Source organism: Molossus molossus, unplaced genomic scaffold (assembly GCF_014108415.1).
Source record: "Molossus molossus isolate mMolMol1 unplaced genomic scaffold, mMolMol1.p scaffold_m16_p_23, whole genome shotgun sequence".
NCBI classification, from domain to species: domain Eukaryota; kingdom Metazoa; phylum Chordata; class Mammalia; order Chiroptera; family Molossidae; genus Molossus; species Molossus molossus.
The window spans coordinates 11,639,800-11,663,443 of NW_023425359.1; the positions used below are offsets into that span (position 1 = coordinate 11,639,800).

At 35.7% G+C, this 23,644-nt stretch overlaps 1 protein-coding gene across 1 annotated transcript in view; it reads left to right on the forward strand.

Moving 5' to 3' along the window:
* The window catches only part of CATSPERE (catsper channel auxiliary subunit epsilon), a 76,189-nt gene that overhangs the window by 4,101 nt on the left and 48,444 nt on the right, over positions 1–23,644 (forward strand). Inside the window, 3 exon segments of the mRNA XM_036277762.1 lie at positions 6,524–6,622; positions 14,610–14,716; positions 19,737–20,229. Of these exon segments, the coding sequence (XP_036133655.1) occupies positions 6,524–6,622; positions 14,610–14,716; positions 19,737–20,229 (699 nt within the window).

A 23,644-nucleotide genomic window follows, 5' to 3' on the forward strand; every position in this document is an offset into this window, starting at 1 on the left:
TTATCAAAATTAACAAATGGGTTATCTAAATTATAGTTTCCATATAAGCTTTCATTCACCAATCAAGATAGCCTCAAATATACTGCCAAACTTATATTGAAGAATAAAAAATAAAAATAACTATAGCAACCACTAGTTGAACATATACTGTTTCCACTTTATGTAAATTATCTCCCTCAATTTGTCACAATAACCTCACAAATATAAGTATTATTATCTTTATAAATGTGGAAATGTAAGCTTGGATATAAATAATTTGGACAGAAATACACAGCCACTAAAAGATAGCATTGGGATTTGATTCTGTTTTTTTCAGACTCCTTTTTTTTTTGCTTTAGATACTTTATATTTTATTGACATTTTAAAATTTTATTTATTTTATATTCTAATCAGCTTATTTTTAACTTTAGAATCTTTATTTCTGTTATATACATTATATTCCAAAAGGACTCTGTCTTGGATAGCTCTTCAAACTCATTGTAACATGAGGGTGAATGAATATAACTTAGAAGGGAAAACAGAAGAAGCACCTGCCAAGGGGGACAGACTAGCCCAAAAGAGAGAACCCATGGGGAGCTAAGTGTTTTCTGTTACATAGGTTATAAAATGTCCACAATCTATCACCTATAAAAACACCATTTAGAATAAGAATGAAACTAATTCCACAATCTATCACCTATATAAACACCATTTAGAATAAGAATGAAACTAATACCCATGAATCCATCACACCGGTAATCCAATCCATTACCAGTACCTTAAGACTATGCTTTATGTTCATACTGATCACATCCTATTCATCCCCCAAGAGTTAACCACTACCCTGAATATCGTATAATAAGTGGTTCCTTGCTTTTTTATAGTTTAACAATATCTGACTGCAAGAAATTGATTTGTATTCTCAGTTTTTGAATGTTATTTAAATAGAATCATGTATTTATCTGTGACTTGCTTCTTTCTCTAAACATTATGCTTTTGAGACGCATCCATGTTCAAACAGGAATCGTTAGTTCTTGCATTGTGAATGCTCAGTGGTACTCCATTGTATGAGTGTTTTGCTCATTCTGCTGCCAAAGCATTTATTGGCGACTTGGAGCCGTTGCTACTCAAAGTGTGGTCCAAGGGCCAGCAGCATTTGCACCTCCTGGGAACTAGTTAAAAATACAGAATCTCAGGCTTCATTCCAGACCTACTGGATCCTAACCTGCATTTTAATAAGATCCTCAAGTTATTTGTATGTACATAACTGTTTAGGAAGCACTGATCTAATGCACAGAAATGAAAGTTTCTCTAAGATATACACCTAAAAGTAGAATTGCCTAAAATTAGGATATGTACTTGTTCAACTTTATTAGGTAACGCCTCAGTGATTTTTGAAAAGATTATCCAAATTTTACATCTAACACTAGAAATGAACAAAAGTCCCCACTGTGCTCCATCTTAATGAACACTTAGTATTATCTGACTTTTTAATTTTTCCAGTTGAGTAGGTGTGAAATTATGTCATTGTGCTTTTTATTTACATTTCCCTGATTACTAGTGAGTATATTTTCATGTATCATGAGGAATGTTTCTTCGCTCTCTATTAAATGAGCATTTTACCCATTTTGGTTATTTTTATAAATAAAATCGTTGTATTATATTTTAATCACTAGGACATTACCATATGTATTTTTGAAAGTATTTTATCCCACTCTGTGCAGCTTTTCACTTTTTATTATCTCTATTGATAAAAGAGGTCCTTACTGTGGTAGATGCATTTATAAACCCTTTCCTTTATGGGTTTATGCCTTTTTAAATCTATTTAATGAAACTTCCCCTACCTGCAAGTTTATAAAAATTGTCTCCTATTTTTTTCTAAAAGTTCAATACAGTTTTGCCTTCCACAATTAAGTCCTCAATCTACTGGAATTAGTTTTTGTACATGCTTCTAGGGATCCAATTTTATTTTTTCTAGATGAATAATTGATTTTTTATATCCATTTATTGAATAATCTATTTACCTGCAATGCCTGTTCTATCATAGGTCAGTTTTCCATTTCTGCAAGGGTTTGTTTCCTTCCAAGCTGGCTATTCAGTTCAGCTGATCTATTTTAAAATCTCGATAAGTGGTAGTTGAAGCACCCATCACATTCTGACCCCAGCTCTTATCCTTCTTCAAGATTCTCTTGCCTATGTCTTGGGCCTATTTTTCTTCCCTGTGAATTTTTGGAATTGGTTTGTTAAATTCCACAAAAACCATGGCAGGGATTTATATAATCTCTCTAAATATTGTAATCAATTTGGAGAGTCTTTCTACTCAAGAATAGTACACAATCCTCCATTATTTAGGTCCTTTAACATGTCTTCCAATAAAATTTTGTAATTTTTCATACAGGTGCCTGGACATTTTTATTAGACTTATTTATAGGTACTTTATATTTTTGTTGGTATTATAAATAGTCAAATTTTGCCCAGCCAGTGTGGCTCAGTGGATTGAGCATTGTCCCATGGACTAAGAGGTCTCCATTCAATTCCTGGTCAGAGCACATGCCTCAGTCGCTGGCTCAGTCCGCATTGGGGGGCGTGCAGGAGGTAGCCGATTGATGTTTCTACTCTCCCTTCCTCTCTCTCTAATTAATAGAAACATCTTTTTTTAAATAGTCAAATTGTTAAGATTATAGTTTCTAACCAGAACTTCCTATTGTATATAATCCAGTTTACTTTTGAACATTGATTTTTATATTGCACAACCTTGCAAAATTCTTATATTAATTCTAATAATTTATTTATATATTCTCTTAGAATTTTTACAAATCATATCACCTGAAAATAATGTTTATTTTTTTCCAGGAAGTATGCCTTTGATTCCTTTTATTCTTACTGCATGGGAACACAGTGTTTCCCAGAACGATTATAGCGGGCCTCCTTGTCTTCTTTCTGATCTTTAAAAAAAAATTTTTTTCTTTATTGATTCCAGAGAGAGAAAGGGAGAGGAAGAGAGAAACATTGATGAGAGAAAACATCGATCGGCCCCCTCCTGCATGCGCCCCTGAGGATTTGGCTAATGACCTGGGCATGTGCCCTGACCAAGGGTGGAACCGGCGACCTCTTGGTGCATGGGTCAATGCTCAACCACGGAGCCACACCGGCCAGGCTTCTTTCTGATCTTAAAGGGAGGCTGTCATCAATCGCTATTTTGCCTAATACTTGTTACAGGTTACAAGTTAACTTTTACCCAGTTAAGGAAGTTTCCCTTTATTCCAAGTTGGCGGTGAATTTTTCTTATGAATTGAAATTTATTTAAAGTTTTTTTCTGCTTCCACTTAAAAGTTCATATGGCTTTTCTCCTTTACTATGTTAATCTGGTGAGTAAGAGTCATCAATATTTCTATTTTAAATTGACCTTGTATCTCTAGAAAATCCAACGTGGTGTTGATGAATTATCTTTCATGTACGTTGATGGATTTTATTTGCTAATATTTTGTTTAGTAGTGTGTGTGTGTGTGTGTGTGTGTGTGTGAATATTCATGAGTGGGATTGGCCTGTGATTTTACTCCTCTTATACCATCTTTTCTAGACTATTCTAGACTCATCATGTAAGTTAATAGTCATTTTTCTTCTTTCCTCTGAGAGATTTTGTGTAATATTGGAAATATATATTCCTTAAGTATTTGATGGAAACTTGCATAGAAATCCACTTGAATCTGGATTGTTTTGTGGGGGGGAAGGGTCAGGAAGAGTTCCTAACTTAATTTATTTAATGGTTATTGTGCTAGTTTGGAATTCGAATTCTTATAAAATCCACTTTCGTCAATAGTATTTTTCTGGGAATTTATCCAGGTCTTCAGTTAGCGACTTTAGTATAAATTTCAGTGTCGTAAGGTTGTCTATAATGTCTTCTTATATTTGTTTAATTTCTGAGGTAGTTGTAGGTATGCCTGTTTTACCTTTTCTAACATTTTTATTTGTGTCTCCCTTCTGTTTCCTGTTCTTCTTCCTGAGGGTGTTTTCATCTTATTAGTCTTTTCAGAGAACCATCTTTCAGCTTTGTTGAACTTTCCTATTGTTGTGGGTGTGGAATTATGATGTCATATTTTTAAAGAAGATTAATCATGCATCTTTGGCTATCTTCATGCATCTTTGGCTATGTGAACCTAGTGTTGTTAAGGAAGTATGAAGATCCAAGCCCCTCGGCCTTCTGTGATGACGCATGAGCATCATTATATTTAATTATATACATATGTAGCTTTTTTTTTTTATCCTCACCTGAGGACATTTTCCTATTTTTTGTTCAGATAGAGTGGGAGGGAGAGAGAGAAAGAGAGAGAGAGAGAGAGAGAGAGAGAGAAACATCAACATGAAAGGGACACATCGAGTGGCTGACACCCACACAACCCAACCAGGGCCGGGGACAAACTGCAACCGAGGTACATCCCCTTAGTGGGAACCGAACCCGGGTCTCTCGGACCGCAGGCCGACACTCTAACTGCTGAGCCAAACCGGCCAGGGCAATATGTAGCTTTTTTTAGAGAAAGAGAGAAACTTCAATTTGTTGTTCCATTTATTTATGCATTCATTGGTTCTTTATTTTTTTTACTTTATTTTTATTGTTGACACTATTACAGATGCCCCTATTTTACCCTTTGCCCACCTTTACTTAGCGCCCTCCTTCCCTCTGGCCATCACCACACTATTGTCTGTGTCTTTGGGCTGTTTCTTGTGTGTGCCCTGATCAGGGATACGACCTTGGCATATTGGGACAACGCTCTAACTAACTGAGCTACTCATCCAGCGCCATATGTAGCTTCTTCACATTTAGCATATAATAATTTATCTCTAATAGAATGTAAAGGGGATATTACAAGATTTAGAGACATGTATATTGGAAGTATTCAAACTAATATTTAACATGTTTACTAAAATATGATTCTTCTTTTTCCCAACAGAAATATCTCTCCAAATTTTATCCAGGTAAAACAGTTTTTAAAGTTTTGTATATCCTTCATAGATCACTACTGTATTATTTCCCTCTTATCTTCCATACTTACCAGAAGAGGAATTTTCCAAACTAATTTTTCAACAAAATTTGTTCAGAGCAGTGGTGTTCAATGAATGGTTTGAGGACTTTTAGAGCAGGCCTCCACAGACTTCTCAGGATGTCCATGAGGTCTACCCTTTCCACCCTCATATCTGTGCGAGGGTAGATTCTCCCTCTATACTTCCACCAAACAACATACACCAACACCTTGAAGGCAGGAACACAGGTAATAATCCAGCTATCCTATTAATCCAGATATTTAAAAGATTTTGTAATGTAAAATGTAAAACAACCATTCTTCTATTTTTTTGTTTGGAAAATAATTTTTTTTTCATAAAAAATATGTTGGCTATGTTAGCAAGTAATGGGTTTATTGTAGTTTTTTAAATAAATTAATAAAGATCTTTAAATGTTCTCAATTTTAATTTGTTATATGGTAAATATTGATAGATCTAACCCATATAAAACAAAAGCTCTATGGAATTCTCAGTAATTAGAAAAATTTTTTTTCTTTATGATGTTAGAGAGAGAGGGAGGGGGAGGGAGAGAGAGAGAAATGATGACAGAGAACATCGATTGGCCGCCTCTGCCTGCCCCTCACTGGGGATCGGGCCCACAACCTGGGTATATGCCCTGACCCGGAATCGAACTGGTGACCTCTTGGTGCATGGGTCGAAGCTCAACCACTGAGCCACACAGGCTGGGCAGAACACTCAGTAATTTTTAAGACAATAAACAGGTCTTGAATTTCAAGGTCTTTAACATATGGATTAGAGGATGATCAGAAATATGATAGAGAGAGATATATAAAGTTTTAAAAATTGAAATCAGGTGATATTATTTGGAAATTAAAGCTCTATAGATATTATTTTCTAAAAGCAGTAATTTACTAGAAAAAGATGCAGTAAAAAAAATAATAAATAGCCCGCCAGTGTGGCTCAGTGGATTGAGTATCGTCCCATGGACCAGGAGGTTGCTGATTCAACTCCTGGTCAGGGCACTCACTGGAGGCAGCCAATTGATGTTTCTCTCTTACATCGATGTTTCTATCTCTCTCTCTCTTCCTCTCTCTCTAAAAAAATCAATAAAATATATTTTTAAATAATAATAATAAACTTCCTATATTGGATCAATGAGCCCATGTGTCTATATATTTTTTTTAATCCTCACCTGAGGACATTTTTCCAGTTTTTGTTCAGGTAGAGTGGGAGGGAGAGAGAGGAAGAGTAGTTACTTGTAGGGTGTACTTATGGGAAATGAGTGATGAAGTACAGGGTGGGAGATAATTTTCATTATTTTTAATATTTGTTTTAACTATGTGAATAAATTGTCTATTCAAGAAAAAAAATAAACAAGAAAGAAAAGGATTCGATCTATGTCTAATGAAATGCCCATGGTGTATCATGTGACAAAAGCAAGTTACCAATAACCTGTGTAGTGTGATTTCATTTTTATGGTTATGTTTTGCCACAACTAGAAATGAAATTTGTGCAAAATTTAAAGAAATGCCAACATTTTATTTTGTAGGTTATCATATGGATATATGATCCAGAACATGCCAGCCCAAATGAGTTGCTATGGAATACAACTAAACCATCACTAGTAGGTGGAAACATTAGCATAGATAAAATAATATGCTATGCTTCTTTTTTAAGGGCTATGAATCATTTATTTTAAGTGGCCTAGAACTAACTACATACATTTAGATTATCCATTAAGTTGAGTTTAGTCATTATAGTGGTTTTGAATTTGTGCTCAAGTTCTACAATTATAAATTTTTCTTTATAATCCTTTTCTGAGCATTTTTTGCATTTTCTATGAACCTCATTATTCATAAAGAGGCTGACCTTTAAAGTGCTTTATAGGTGTTCCTTGAGCATCTGTCTTGAAGTCATCTTTCAAAAATCTGTCCAGTCCCTTATTGAACCCTTTACCACTTCAAGACTAATGAATTTCCTAACAGTGCAACGCGGTGAATACACAAGCCTTTTCTTTGTTACAAATTTACCTCTTTTAAGATTTTTATGCCTTCAGCCACAAGTAAAATTAATTGAAGAAAAATATAAAATGAGCAATTTTAGTTTCTTATGGGGCTGTTTACATATTAATGAGTCAAGATCTGTCTGATTTTTTAACAGCATGTTATCATAACTCACGGTAATCAGACTCACAAGAGGTGGACTGATAAATCAGAATGACAATAAATTGACTGTTTTATTTGGCAATCAACTGTAGAGGAAATAAAATTAATTAATGATAATTAAATACTTTAAGCATGGCTGTTAAGTAATTTATAATCTTAAATGAACATATGCACATTTTAACCGTATTTGGTCCATGCATACCTAATAATTTGCTTTTCTGCTTTTTTAAATTTCCGTGTTTATTCATGACCATGTAATTTCCTTAAAATCTCTCCATGGCTCTCTCTTATGACAAACAGCATGAACTCTCAACTCTTAGACTGTTAACATGGCACACGAAGCCCTGGATATTCTCTCTTGGCTACTCTTCTCTGCCCCTGTTGATCTGTGCATTTGTGTCTTTGCTTATGGTGTTTCCTCTATAGCAATTGCTCGTTCCCTCTCTTCTTTACTCATGCTTTAGGTCTCAGATCAGGTATCATTGCCTTCAAGATGCCTGCCATGATCAAATCAGGATGTTTTCACAAGAGTAGTTCAAGGGAATTATTTTAATGCTACAATTTTGATAAATCATCAACAAAATAGTTCTGGCAAAATGTAAATTATCTGTTTGGGTTTTCATCCGCCAACGTGTAATGTACCTAACAGACACCCAGATCCTAACTCTATTCCCTGACTCTTCATTCTTCATTCTCTTCTTTAACTATACCTGACTGAACAAAATAATCCCTAATTTTTAACACATCTCTGTATTTTATTTCATCTTTAAACCTCAACTCACCTCTGTCTCTCATCAAAATAACTCCCCCTCTAAACCTTACTCTGTTCCCAACACCCACCCCTGAAAAAGAAGACCAGAGGTATGGTACAGTTCAGGGATGTGGTACATGAAACTTATTTGTAATTTGATCAAAAAATATTAAAAGGTTCAGAGTTTTATTTTATTTCAGGTTTTTTTCCCCTTGAATTACCACTTTAACTGTGAATTATATGATAAAGAAAAAGCAAAAACCACTAAGTATCCAGTTTAATGAGTAAAAAAGTAAATGGTCATATAGCCACTATCAAGAAATATAACAATAACTATAGTACAAAAGGTTTCCTTGTGTGTCACCTGTGTAAACACACTTTTCCCCTCCACTCTAGAGGTGCTTGTGTGGACATTTGTCCTTCCCTTCCCACAGAAGTGAGCATTCTGCTGAATGTTATGGTGATAATTGCTCTGCTTTTCTTTTTAGTTTACCATATGATTCCTAAACAGTGCAATTTAGTGGGTTTTGTGTTTTGTTTTGTTTTTATACTTTATATAAATAAAATCATGTTTTATATACATGATGCATATTGCCTTGGGAGAGGGGTCAACATGATATAAGATTTGTCTATGTTGTGTATACATATACCTATAGTTCATTCATTTTCATTGCTATATGATATTCCATTGTTTCAACATTCCACAAAACTTTCCTCCATTCTCCTGTTGATGACTTTTGTTTTGTTTTGAACAAATGTTGGTTTCTCTTTTCAGCTTTATTGATATCTAAGTGATTGTGTAAGTTTAAGGTATTCACGTGATAACTTGATTATATATTGTGAAATGATTACCACAGTAACACTTTTAACACCTCCATCACCTTACATAATTACTTCTTTTTTGTGGTAAAATCAATTGAGATTTACTTTCTTAGCAACTTTCAATTGTTTAATTCATGCCCTGACTGGGTAATACAGTATTGTTAACTATACTAACCATGCTACACATTAGATCCCCAGAACTATTATTCATCTTATAAATAAAAGTTTGTCCCTTTGACCAACATGTCTCCATTTCACCCAACCCTACCTACATTATAGCTTGAAATCAGAAAGAGTGATGCCTGCCTCTTTTTTCCTCTTATTTCTTTGGCTATTTGGGGTAGTTTATGGTTCCATATACATTTTAGGATTGTTTCTTCTACTGAAAAAAAAAAAATGCCATACTGATTATGATTGCATTGAATCTATAGATGGCTTTTGGTAGTATTGACATTTTAACAATAGTAAATCTTCTAATCCATGCACACAGGATACCTTTCCATTTATTTGTATCTTCTTCAATTTCTTTCATCAATGTCTTGTAGTTATTAGAGTAGAGACCTTTCACCTCCTTAGTTAGGTTTATTCCTGAGTATTTTATTGTTTTTGATGCTATTGTTAATGAAATTCTTTTTCAGATAATTCTTTGTTAGTGTATAGAAACACTACTGATTTTTGTATGTTACATTTTGTATCCAGCAACTTTACTGAATTTATCAGATCTATGAGTTTTTTGGTAGAGTCTTTAGGATTTTCTACATATAAAATCGTGTCATCTACAGAGACAATTTTACTCTTCATTTTCTATTTGGATGCCTTTTTTTTTTTCATTGCTGAGTAGGAGTGGTGAAAATGGGCATCTTGTCTTGTTCCTGACCTTACAGGAAAAGTTTTCAATCTTTCACTATTGAGTATGATGTTATCTGTGGGTTTGTCATATATGGCCATTATTATGATGTAGTATGTCCCTTCTATACTTAATTCGCTAAGAGTTTTTATTACAAATGTTGAATTTTGTCAAATGTTTTTACTATATCGAGATCATCCGATGATTTCTGTCTTTCTATTAATGTGTATCACATTGATTGGTTTGCGTATGTTGTACCACACATGCATCCCAGAGATAAATAGCACTTGATCATTATGTATGATTCTTTTAATTTGGTTTGCTAATATGTTGTTGACAATGTTTATATCTATATTCATTAGGGATATTGGCCTGTAGTTTTCTTTCCTGGTAGTCTGCTTTTCTGGCACTGGTATCAGGGTAATGCTGGCCTCATAAAATGAGTTGGGGAGTGTTCCCTCAATTCAGTTTTTAGAAGACTTATGAGAAGAATTGGCATTCATTCTCCTTTAAATGTTTGGTAAATTCACCCACGAAGCCATCTTTTTTTTATTTTTTAATAATATTCTAATGAGTGCAAAATGGTCCCTCTACCTATCGTGGTTTTGATCTGCATTTCCTTAATGATCAGTGATGTTGAGCATCTTTTCATGTACTTATGTATTGGCTATTTGCATAATCTCTGGAGACATGATATTCAAGTCCTTTGCCTAGTTTAATTGGGTTTTGTTGTTGTTGAATTTTAGGCGGTCTCTATATATTCTGTATATGAATCCCTTAAATATATGTAATTTGCAAAGATTTTCTTTCATTTTGTTGATAGTGTCATTTTCCCACTTATTTATACATTCATTAGTTTCTTCTTATATGTGACTTGACTGGGGATCAAACCCCCAACCTTGGCATATCAGGACAATGCTTTCACCAACTGAGCTACCTGGTTGGGGCAATAGTGTCTTTTAATGAACAAAACCTTTTAATTTTGATGAAGCCTAATTTGTCTATTTTTACTTTTGTCGCCTGTGCCTGTGGAGTCATATCTAAGAACTCATTGCCAAATTCAATGTCATGAAGTTTTATTCCGTTTTCTTCTAAGTATATTATAATTTAGGTCTTATGTTTAACGAATGAACTATTAATATACCCAGCAACTTGGATGGATGCTGAGTTAGAAAGTCATTTTAAAATGTTAAATACTGTGTGATTACATTTCTATAAAATTTTGGAGATGACAAAATTATAGTAACTGAAAACAGATAAGTGGTTGCAGGAGTTAGGGTTGGTGGGCCGTTTTGACTAAGGATTAACACAAAGTGATGAAACAGTTCTATGATTGTGGTCATGGTTACATGAATACACACATCTGATAGAAATTTCACAGAATTATGCAAGAAGGAGGAGGAGGAGAGGAGAAGAGGAGGAGGAGGGGGAGGAGGAGGAGGAAGAGGAGGAGGAGGAGGGAGAAAAGGAAGAGGAGGAGGAGGAGAAGTGGAGGAGAGGAGGAAGAGGAGGAGGAGGGGGAGGAGCAGGAGGAAGAGAGAAGAAGAAGAAGAAGAAGAAGAAGAAGAAGAAGAAGAAGAAGAAGAAGAAGAGGAGGAGGAGGAGACAGGAAGGAGGAGATGAAGAAGAAGAAAGGAGAAGGAGGAGGAGGGAGAGAAGGAGGAGGAGGGGAAGAGAAGGAGGAGAAGAAAAAAGGAGAAAGAAGAAAAGAGGAGAAAGGGGAGGAGGAGGAGGAGGAGGAGGAGAAGAAAAAAGAAGAAGAAAAGAGGAGAAGGAGGAGGAGGAGGAGGAGGAGGAATGCCTGTAAAAAAAAATGTTGAAATCTTAATAAGGCCTGTACCTGAGTTAATAGGGTTGTATCAACATCAATTCTTGGTTTTGACAATGCACTAAGATTATGTAAGCTATTGTTGTTGAGGAAGGCTGACTCACTTCTTGTGAGTCAAACTATTTCAAAATAATATGGTTAAAATTATATTTTAAAATTACTTCAACATTTGCCCATTGTACTAAGAATAAAATCCAAACTATTTTCCAAGATCTACAGTGTTTAGCACAAGGTGGCCCCTGACTATCTTTTCTCTACTTTTCCTGTACTAGTCTCCCCCTTACTTACAGCACACTAGTCATGATCTTCCTTTCAGTGTCTCAGTCTTAATCCTCTTCTACCTCAGGGCCTTTGTACTGTTGTTCATTGTCTGAAACACTCCTCTCACAGCTGTATATGGCTCCTCTGGGTGGGTTTTTTCTTCTTTATTCATTCATTGAATATTTATAAACGCAGGTTTTAGAGGCGGTCTCGCAGCAGTTCCGTTGTGGACATATTGGTTTGAAGTGCTCGCAAGACAACCAAAAGTCAAGGTTAAGAATCTAAATAGATACATGGATCTTGAACTAGATATAAAATTTGGGATCTGGGCTATAAATTTGAGGAGTTATATAGGAATTGGATGCTCCTTGGAGCCACGTGATTGGACAGATCACCTAAGAAGAGAAAGTACTAGGACCCAGCTCTGCGGATGTCCAGTAGAGCAGGAGGGAGCGGTGACATGGGAGCCAAGTAAGAAAGTGTTTCAAAGGGGGAGATTAGCCCAATTTATCAAATGCTGCTGAAAAATCAGGTAAAATTAAAAAAAAAAAAGTTTATTAAATTTAATGTGCAACCATATATATTACAACTAAAAAATAATAATGCGAAGTTTGACTAGCATAGTGAAATGTATTCTGTTATAGGCTAGTAGTAATAAAGTGCATGGTCCTCGTCCTTTCAGAAATTATTTTGGTAATATGTATCAAGAATTTTTAAAGTATTCATAATTTTTTTTTTGTTATCCTCACCCGAAGACATTTTTCCATTTTTTGTTCAGGTAGAGTGGGAGGTTGAGAGAGGAACAGAGAGAGAGAGAGAGAAACATCGACGTGAAAGGGACACATCGAGTGGCTGCCACCCGCACGACCAACCAGGGCCAGGGACAAACTGCAACCGAGGTACGTGCCCTTAGCGGGAACCGAACCCGGGTCCCTCTGGAAAGCAGGCTGACACTCTAATCGCTGAGCCAAACCGGCCAGGGCTAAAGTATTCATAATTTTTGACCTGGTGGTCACACTTCTAAGAATCTAATCAAAAGAGAAATAGTCCTAACTGTGGAAAAGACTATTTTTCTGGTGGTGTTTATGGCAACAATATTACCAACAGTGAAAAATAAAACCACCTAAATGTCCAATAAGGGATTGTTAAATCAATGATGATGATTCACTCAGTGGAATATCATGCTATCATTTATATAGACTTCTATTTATATAACATGGATATATAACAGTAGCCTACATTTGGTAAATCTCAAGAAAATATACTAAATGTTTTTTTTTAATATTTTTGATAATTTCTATGTGGTAATTTTTTCTATATTTAGAAAATTATCTTTAAAACCATGAATTATCCTTTTAATGAAAAAACATGTTTTTATTAAGTTTCTTTAAATGATTGTCTTAACTTTTTCTTGGCCTGTCCTTTTTCCTACCATCTTGTTGTATGTGTTGCTAATTATATTTTATTTCCATCTTAAGCAAACTATATTAAGAATGTTTCATCTACTCTTTTCCTTTACTGTTATATGAAAAATAGTTGTATTTTAAATTCTGAATGGTGAATAAGGTTTTCAGAAACAAAATTTAAAAAAATATTATTGCCCAGTTGGTGTGGCTCAGTGAATTGTGCATTGTCCCATGGACTGCGAGGTCCCAGTTTGATTCCCAGTTAGAGCATATGACTGGGTTTTGGGCTCAATCCCCAGTAGGGGGCGTGCAGGAGGCAGCTGATTGATGTTTCTCTCTCACATTGATGTTTTTCTCTCTCTCTCTCCCTTCCTCTCTCTCTAAAAAAATCAATAAAAACATATTAATAAATATATATTGTTCATTATTTACCAAGCAAACCTATATTTCTCTATCAAAATCATTAACGTATATTTTTCAGGGAGGCCTTCCCTGACCACCATTCCCACTCTCAGAAATGGGTTAAATCTGTCACATAACCCCATAGCCCCAGTGGCTGCACTCTTACTGACACTCATGTGGCAATCTCAAAGGTTCCTTTGTAGGTGGTTGATGTATTTCTAGGAAATCAAACAGGAGCATTTTGGGAGGATTAGGGCAGAAAGGAGCTATGGAATTCTAGACTGACCCTTTTTATCTGATTTTTTTAATTCCAGGGATTCCTCATAATAAAACTGTTGCTTCTATTCTAAAAATGCCTTATTAGGGATAATTCCAGTCAATTCAACTTCTCCTTAAATCTCACGAGAAAAAGAAGGAGCATGTCATACTGGTCTATTACTAAGAGGATTTTTGTCAAAGCCTCCAGATACAATTTGAAACCTGCCTTGAAAGAGTATGTTGCTTTGAAAGCAGGCTCATTTAGAAATAATTCTAACAGATTAGTCTTAGATGTTCCATTATGTATTTCACTGATATTAAAACTAAGGGCGCTGGCCGGTTTGGCTCAGCTATTAGAGCAGCGGCCCGTGGATCAGAGAGTCCTGGGTTCGGTTCCCGCTAAGGGCTCGTACCTCAGTTGCAGTTTGTCCCTAGCCCTGGTTGGGGTCATGTGGGTGGCAGTCACGTGATGTGTCTCTAGTATCAATGTTTTTCTCTCTCTTCCTACCTCTCTCCCTCACACTGTATCTAAAGATAAATGCAAAAATGTCCTCAGGTGCGAATAAAAACCCAAAAAACTAAGGGTATTTATTTAAGGGTCCTCAGTCTCAGTTCGTCCAGGATTCTGATTGTGCATAGTATATCCAACATGGTATAAGTTGGATTATGACTTAATTATAATTCATAAAATTCTAATGGGGGAGGGGGCTAAATGGTAGGAAAAAAAACCTGAATCTTAAAAATGTAGTAAATTTATTAATATAGTCTCTTAACTAAAATAATAAATTTAATATAACATGATGTAATTTCCAAATAAATCTGGCTACAAAAAAAGTAAAAAGAGATTTTTTTTTTTTTTTTTTTTTTACAGAATTCCGCTATACTTAGCAAACAGATGGCCACTTTGGGACAGAGGCCAGTCATCTACACGTTTTTGAGGAGAAAAGTTTATTTTCCATTTATCAGACTCAAGAATGGGTATTTAATTTTTTTATTTCAAATATAAAATTTATCTTTAAAATTCAGTAAAATAAGTATCAGAGACTTAAAGTAAAAGATTTTAAAACCCTAGTGGAATTTCATGTACTATCTTATGTATAATTTCCAAGTAGATTTTTTTATGATACCAAAAAAAAAAAAATTGTGATAATGAGAACTAGTTACCAACTCAGAAAATGCTAGTTGCACTCCTGATTATAGTCTCACAATCTGTATTAATAGCTAAACCTCAGTCCAAGAACCTCCTTCAGCATGGTGGCAAATCCTGGCAATATCTTAAAATGTTTCCTGCTGATTCATAAAAATGAGGCACAGTGGTATGACTAATGTCACAATCGTTGCCACCAACAGCGCACAGGTGCATGCGCACACACACACAAATTGCTTATCACAAATTCTACTAGAGAAGTAAAATCTGTTACTGTAAGTTATCGTGGGGTGTAGACGGACTTTCTTATTCTATTGAATACCTAGGCATAGGTCAAGGGGCTTATAACTAAAAGATACAACATGTGCTTCCAACATGATGTTGAATAGGGGGGCCTTGTTCCTGTTCCTAGGAGGAAGAATATAGTTTCTCATCATTACATTTTTTGTTTGTTTGTTTGGTTTGGTTTTCTTATCCTCACCCGAGGACATTTTTTTGTTACATTTTTTGTTCAGATAGAGCAGGAGGGAGAGAGAGGAAGAGAGACAGAGAGAGAAACATCGACGTGAAAGGGACACATCGAGTGGCCACCACCCGCACAACCCAACCAGGGCCGGGACAAACTGCAACCGAGGTACATGCCCTTAGCGGGAGCCAAACCCGGGTCTTTCTGGACCGCAGGCCAGCGCTGAGCCAAACTGGCCAGGGCATCATTACGTTTTTTTGCATGTTTTTTGTAGATGCTTCTTTATCAGGTTGAGGAATTTTTCCTCTGTTGCTAGTTTGCTGACAGTTTTTATCATGAATGAGTGTTGGTTTTTATCAAACGCTTTTCACACATTTATTGATATAATTATATGCTTTTTCTTCCTTAACCTGTTGATGTGATGGATTAATTCATTGGTTTTTAAATGTGAGCCATATATGCATAACTGGAATAAGTTTCATTTGGTCACAGCACTATTATTATTATTATTATTATTATTCCTCATCCAAGGATAATTTTTCCATTGATTTTTTTTATTTTTTTTTATAGAGAGAGTAGAAGGGAGGGAGGTGGCAGAGAGGGAGAGAGAAACATCGATGTGAGAGAGGTACATCAATTGGTTGCCTCCCTCGCGAGCCTGGACCAGGCTAGAGAGCAAACCTGCAACCCAGGTATATGCCTTTAATGGAATTGAACCCATGACCCTTCAGTGTGTACGCTGACACTCTGACCACTAAGCAACACTGGCCAGGGCAATACATAATTATTTGTACACATTGTTGGATTTAAAAGGTCTGTAGCTTTATCTGTGATGCGTTTGTCTGATTTTGGTATTAGGGTAGTACTGGCCTCATAAAATGAGTTGGGAAATATTCTTTCTGCTTCTATTTTATGGAAGAGATTGTAGAGAATTGGCATAATTTGTTCCTTAAATGTTAGAATTCACCAGTAAACCTATCTGGGCCTGGTGCTTTTTGTTTTGGAAGGTTATTAATTATATTAATAGATTGGTAGATTGTCTTTCTCTTTTTTGAGAGAGAGGAAGGGAGAGGGCGAGAGAGATAGAAACATCAATGAGAGAGAACATTGATTGGCCACCTCCTGCATGCCTGCGTACCATATACTCTTTTGTATATATCATACATTCATAATAAAATTATTAAATATTTTTTAAATATATAAAGAAAATACTCATATGTAGAGAATATCAGAAGACTGTTTCTAAAAAGTTGCCTTGGATACCATGAAATATCATTCACGTGGTTGACCAATCTGGTTTAGAAAAGATTATCCCTATGAAAGATATACTTCACAGTAACACAAGGAAGCAAAGTTGAAGATGTAGTCTTTGGGCAAGACTCAAAGGAGAGCTAGACAGATGAAGAAAGGGAATGAGTGCTCCCTGAGAGGGGAGGGATGCATAAAGTTCTGGAAGGCAAGAGGAAAGAACACACCTGAAATACAACATGGCAGGTAAAACAAAATAGGAAGAAACTAGTGCACAGTCCCTGAAAATCATTTGATTGAGATAGTTTTCATATTTCCCTGGATATCGATAAAGGACCATTTAAGCTTCTAAGCAGAACATGACTTCATGGACTTCAGTTTGAAGGATGTAAATTAAAACGTGGCTGATAGAATGTATTTATTTTCTCTGTTCTCTCCCACAATCTCACTAAAATAACAGAGAAAGTTTCTAAAGTTGCAAGCCTATGAGGACAAACAGGAAGGAAAGCAAGAACAGAGGATGGGAAGGAGAGAGAGTGGTAACTGACTCTCAGCAGAGCACAGACATTCTGTCAGGAGCTTGCAGAAGGGAAGTCGAATGTGATGGCAGCACCCCCGCGTGATCTTCAGCCCCTGCCTCCAGCCCCATCCCATGAATATGGAAACTTAGCACATCGCCTCCTGGCAAGACAGAAAGGAACTGCTCTTTGGATTGACTGAGCAGACTTACTTAAAAGAACTTAAGTTTGGAGGTGGGAGGGAAGAAGCACAGTGGGGCACCAGGGAGTAAGAGGTACCCCTTACAAATGACTCTACAGCTTGTTACTGCTTCTTTCTTAAATATTAATGGACAGCCAAGGACCACCAGACAGTTACAGAAAGCCTCCCACATGAATGCAGAGACCCAAACCAATAAAAAGAACCACAGAACTCAGAGGAAACAGTACACAGCAGGGAGCAAAAAACTTCACAAACAATATAAATACCGTTTTCACAGAAATAGAATATATACACATAAAAGGAGACTAAGATGCTATAAAATGGGAAACTAGTAAGAAAAATTGAAAAATGTACAGTCATAATTTTGTTTTATTTTATTTATTTTAATTTTTATTTTTATTCCTCACCTGAGGAGGTTTTTCTATTTATCATCAGATAGAGTGGGAGGGAGGAAGGGAGGGAGGGCTAGAGAGATAGAAACATCGATGTGATAGAGCCACATCGTCTGGTTGTCTCTGTGTCACATAACCTGACCAGGGCCAGGGACGAACTGCGACCAAGGTATGTGCCCTTGACCAGAATCGAACCCGCAACTCTTTGCTCTGCGGGCCAATGCTCTAACCTCTGAGCCAAACCGGCCAGGGCTACAGTCATAATTTTAAAAAGCAAATGTTTGAAAATAAAATAATAGACATGGAAAATTGAAAAGCTCAGTACATCTTGGCCAGGCCTTGAGTGTTGGGTCCTTCCTAGGCCTGTAAATGACCAATTATCCATTCAAACAAAACAGTCACTATACTGAGCTGTAATGTGGCTCCATATGTGAGACTTTATAGCCAGTGGACAATGGAACAAAATGGTACTGGTGATTTTTTTAAAAACTACTTGAAACCAATGTTAGAGTCACTGATTTTCATGGTGGCGTGGCTGAGGGCAGAGAGGTTTGGTGACAACCCTACAGTTACCCTAACACTGGGTCTTCTTTCTCTGGCAGGAACCCATTCTGGGGTCCTGGGCAGAATGCCATCACCACATACCCCAGTATATATTCATTGAGGACATAACTAAAGACACATTTACTGACCATTCTGCTGATGTCTCTGAATTGGCCTGCTAAGAAACACTCCCCAGAACTTTTCTCTGACTTCTAAGCTACGGCTAAGTGCTTGTTTTCACAAATTCCTCTGTGTGTCCACTTCAAAAGATAAGACCCAGCCCTGTCAAATTTTAGAATAACAAGAAAAAGAAGGAAGACCCTAAAAACTTATGGAAAGGCAACCCATTTAGTAATAACAAGAATCAATGTGTCATTCTCATTAATTAACCTAAATACAAAAGACTGGAGAAATGCCATCCAAGTTGTGACGTCTCCACCTAGCCAAATGATCAAGCATGTTAAAGATGCTTTTGGATTTCAGGATCTCAAAAAATGTATGTTGACATACCCTTTGGCAGAGAGGTACTTACTGAAGAATGTGCTTTAGCAAAACAAGAAAAACCCAGTAAACAGTGGCTTCCACCCAGAGAATGAAAGGAAATCCCAGGAAGCAAGCACTAGATTACCTGTGCATTGACCGCAGAGGATTATGGAACACCTCTTCAGCTACCTATTGAAAAGTTAGAAAACTACACAAAATTTCAAACTAAGTATTTAGTAACTCTAGGGAAAATATTGTAAATAAATAAATCACAGTACAATAACTGGCTTGGTAGAAAACAATATGTATATATTAATAATATGAACACTATAGATTTAGCTAAACATTGTGACATTAATTTGAAAAGAAGATGTGTTGGTAGGTATATGCTATGAGAAATACATCTTCATCTGTCATGTAAGAAGCCAACAGATAAAGTATAAAAATTATATATTAAGAGAGCAGTGTGAGAATATTTATTTGAGAACATTTGAGAGTATGAATACACATTGCAGAAGAAAGAGTACTAAGAGTTAAGATCTGCCCTGGCCAGTTTTGCTCAGTGGTTGGAGTGTGGGCCCCAGGACTAATGAGTCCCGGGTTCGGTTCCAGTCAAGGGCATGTCAAGGGCACGTACCTTGGTTGAGGTTCCTCCCCAGCCCTGATCAGTGTCATGGGAGAGGCAACCAATCAATGTGTGTGTGTGTCTCTCTCTCTATCTCCATCTCCCTCCCTCCCACTCTATCTGAAGATAAATAGAAAAATATCCTCGGGTGATGATTTGAAAAAAAAAGAGTCAAGATCATTTTCCTTTGGGAACGAGTCAAGAATGAGGAGAACTGGGTAGCATTTTAGTGCTATCTGATTTACTTTACCTGGGTTTATGTTGATAAAAAAATTTTTTAAATGTTTAAAGATGACCAATGCCAGCACTGTGCAAGGTGGATGGGAGAAGAGAAAGAGACCATTTTCTTACATTCTCTGTTTTCTTCTTCTCAGGGCCTGGGTTATCGCAGTACCAATAACAACAGATGACGTGCTACAAGAGATTAAAGGAAATAACGTGGCTTTTCAAGATTGCTTTATTGCAGATTCCCTGCTCCCGCTTATTTTACCTTGGTTTACAATACCTGAGACTCCTGGCTTTTTACCCATCTCTTCGCCACAAGGTAGTCAGTTAATATCAAACTGGGATGCCTGTGCTCCGGCATCAGTAGTGGTGGTGGCCGATGTGGAGACCTTTCAAACAAATGATTCATTTCATACGTGGACCAGAATCAGAGTGCCTACAGGGAGCCTGACTGACAACGAAAGACACAGTGTGTCTGATGTGACCCTAACTGAGGATGGAATCTTTTTTTTAATACATGGTGTCCTTTATGTCAGAAGTTTGACTGCGTTTACAAGACTGGGAAAGAAGGAAAACCTTCCAGAAGGTGACATCATTGGCATTACAACAAGAAAATGGTGTTGGATCAAATACTTGATGAAGGTTAGTAAAACATTACATAGATGTATTTACACTTACACATTTAGATATATTTCCCATACCGTTTAATTCAGTGCTATATTAGAGATTTATACTATGCAGTTTTTTGCAGAGTTATTTTATTTATGGCTGTTAAGAAGCTCTACCTTCCTGACCTAACCACTCAGAGCCCTTTACAGAGATGCACCTCTGACAACAGAGAATAAAATGAATCTTGTATATTATTATGCAGAGTTATTTAGTCATACCATGGGAATTTTGTTTTACTTTGACATGGGCAAAAGATCAAAAAGTTATTTTCCCCAAACAAAAACTCCATGTGCTCTCAAAAATGAATTGACTTTTTAATTTCTGTCAATATAGTGAACAGACATCCTTAAGCTGTAGCATTACAAAACACCTAAAATGCTCTATAAAATTTTTAAACCTTCTTTTAAGCACATACATGGAAGTAAGGAAAATTCTAAGAGGTCATGGAGCACTTATCCAGAAACATAAGCAAATCCAAAATCTCTGCTCCTGAAGGCCATGTGCTATTGCTCCCAGCTATTTAGACCTCTAGTACTTAAAAACTAAGCCTGAGAGCTAAGCAAGGTAGGGCATCTGTTCATTTCTTGCACAAAATAAGAACCTTCAAACATCTCCCAACACAATTGAGTCTATCTCCGCTTTAACTCTTAGAAGACAAGAGAAAGTCTGTCTTTAGAATCCGTGACCAGAAACCAACCCACATGCACTTTGGGGTCCAAATTCATAGTACCTAGGTGGTCCAAAAAGCATTAAACCTGGTGCCAGGCAGAAGCAAACACAAATCTTTTCTGGAGGAATAAACCATAAGGTCAGGCTTTAAAATTTTTCCATGAATAATATTCTCACAAAATTGAGCTCACATTTGAAAATGGCAGATATATGAAGAAATAAGATGTCACAGGAAGTCAGCAGAAACAACAGAGCAGAATCATTCCTACAAGGACATCAGATATTGCAACTGACAGATATAAAATATTTTTACTGGATTTAAATAAACTGAAAAGAAAATAGAAAACATTTGTTAAAAGTCTATTAAATGGCAAGGCAATCAGTAAAACTAAAAGCAAGGAATTCATTACCATCAAATTTAGGATAGTGGTTATCCTGGAAAGGGAAGATGTAGTGATTGGAAGAGAATATGAGTGGCATTTCAGAGTTCTGACAAGATTCTGTTACTTAATCTGAAGTAACAGAAGTCATTATATAGACTTCTGCATTGTGATAAACCTTTTAGCTACATCTATTTCCATTTGGTCTATTTTCCATATCTGAATTATATTCCAAGAAAGTTTTAATATGTTAAAATATGACATTTCATGGAATAACAAATAAAACTAATAATAACAAATATAAAATTCAATGGAAAACTTAAATAGAAGATTGGGTACAACAAAAATAGCTAAGTAAATTGTAAATTAGATAAGAAATTAAACAAAATGAAAAAGTGAGAGAAAAAAAGACTGGGGGGAAAAAGAGGGTAAAAGAGAAAGAGAGATGAATGGAAAAGAGAAAATCCAATATATATCTAACTAGAATTCCAAAATAAAAGATTAGAGAGAATGGGAAAGAGATGAGAATTTTTCAGAGTTAAGTAAAGATATTAATACTCAATCCTGAAATACTAATAAATTCCAACTAATATAGGAAAAAAGAAAACCCATTTAGACACAAAATAGTGATTTTGCAGGTTATCAAAGACTAATAAGAGATATTAAAAGTATTCAAACAGAAAATACAAATTATAAATATAAACAATACAACAATTAGACAGGATTAATGGAAGACAGAGATAGTGAAATACTTAAATAATTGAGATAAAGTTAATGTCAGCCTAAAATTATGTAGATTCAATGAATCTGTTCTCAAGAACAAGAATTTTTTAAACTTTTGAGAATCAAAACCAGAGATTTTAGAATATAAACAGAATAGTTGCAATAAGAATTTATTAGATGTGCTCGATGGCAGAATTGAGATGACATGACAGAGGAAACAGTCAATAACACTGGAGTTACATCAATACAGATTTTCCAATCTAAACAGTAGAAAAATTATCAAAATTGAACCAAGACTCAGAGACCTTGGAATTATACCAAAAGGTCTAACATTCATGTCACTGGAGTCCAAGAAAGAGAAAATAAAGAGTATAATGTAGAAAAATATCAGAATAAATAATGGCTAGACACTTTACATATTTGACAGCAGGTATAAAGTTACGAGTCATAAAGTTTAGCAAACTCCAAACAAGATAATTGCAAAGAAATTCAAAACAAACTACTGAAAACCAAATAAGGTAATAAACTTGAAAGCAGCAAGAGAAAAATGAGACATCAAAACATCATATATAGGTGAACAATTATTCAAATAATGGCAGATTTCTCATCAGGAGCCCAAGATGACAAAACCAATATTATTAAAGTGCTAAAAGAAAAAAAAAAAAAGATCAATCTAGAATTCTATTTCCAGACAAAATAGTCTTTGAGAAATTAAGGAGAAATAAAGACATTCTCGATAAAAGAAAACTAAGAGAATTGGTTACCAGGAGACCTGCCCTAAAAGAAGTAAATGCCTAGTGAAGCTGTTTGGGTGGAATGGAAATAGGACTTTGAAAACTTCAGCAATGAATAAAGAACAGCAGGAATGGGATATACAGGCAAATAGAATAGATTTCTATATCTTTACATTCCTTAAAATATATATGAAAGGCAAAACTTAAAATATATAACATTTTCTGATTAATATATATGTATATGCAGGGTGGGGCAAGAGTAGGTTTACAGTTTGTTCATATGGAAAATAATACAATAATACAAGACTGTGTTTTGTGTACTCACGACTGTAAACCTACTTTTGCCCCACCCCTGTAATAGATATGACAATTACCACATAAATGAGGCAAGGTAAAGGAAGCTATGGTGTAATGAGATTTCTTTATTCCACGTAAAATGTTAAAGTGTTAATTCTAAGTAGGCTATTAAAAATTAGGTGCATAGATTGGCCAGTGTGGCTCAGCAGTTGAGTTTTGGCCCATGCACCGGGAGGTCATTGGTTCGATTCCCAGTCAGGACACATGCCCAGGTTGTGGGCTCGATCCCCAGCTGGGGGCATGCAGAAGGTGGCCAATCAATGTCCTTGCTCATCAATGTTTCTATCTCTCTCTCCCTCTCACTTCCTCTCTCTCAATTAATAAAGGAAATAAAAACTTTTTTTTAAAAGTTAAGTGCATATATTGTAACCCCAAGAACAACCAATGGAAAAAAAAATACAAGATAGAGTTAAAAAAAAAAAAAAACCAATAGATAAATTAAAATGGAATATTAAATTTTTTTCCAAATAATCCAAAAGAAGGCAGAAGAGGGAAATATAAGGACAAAATCCAGAGGATACAAAC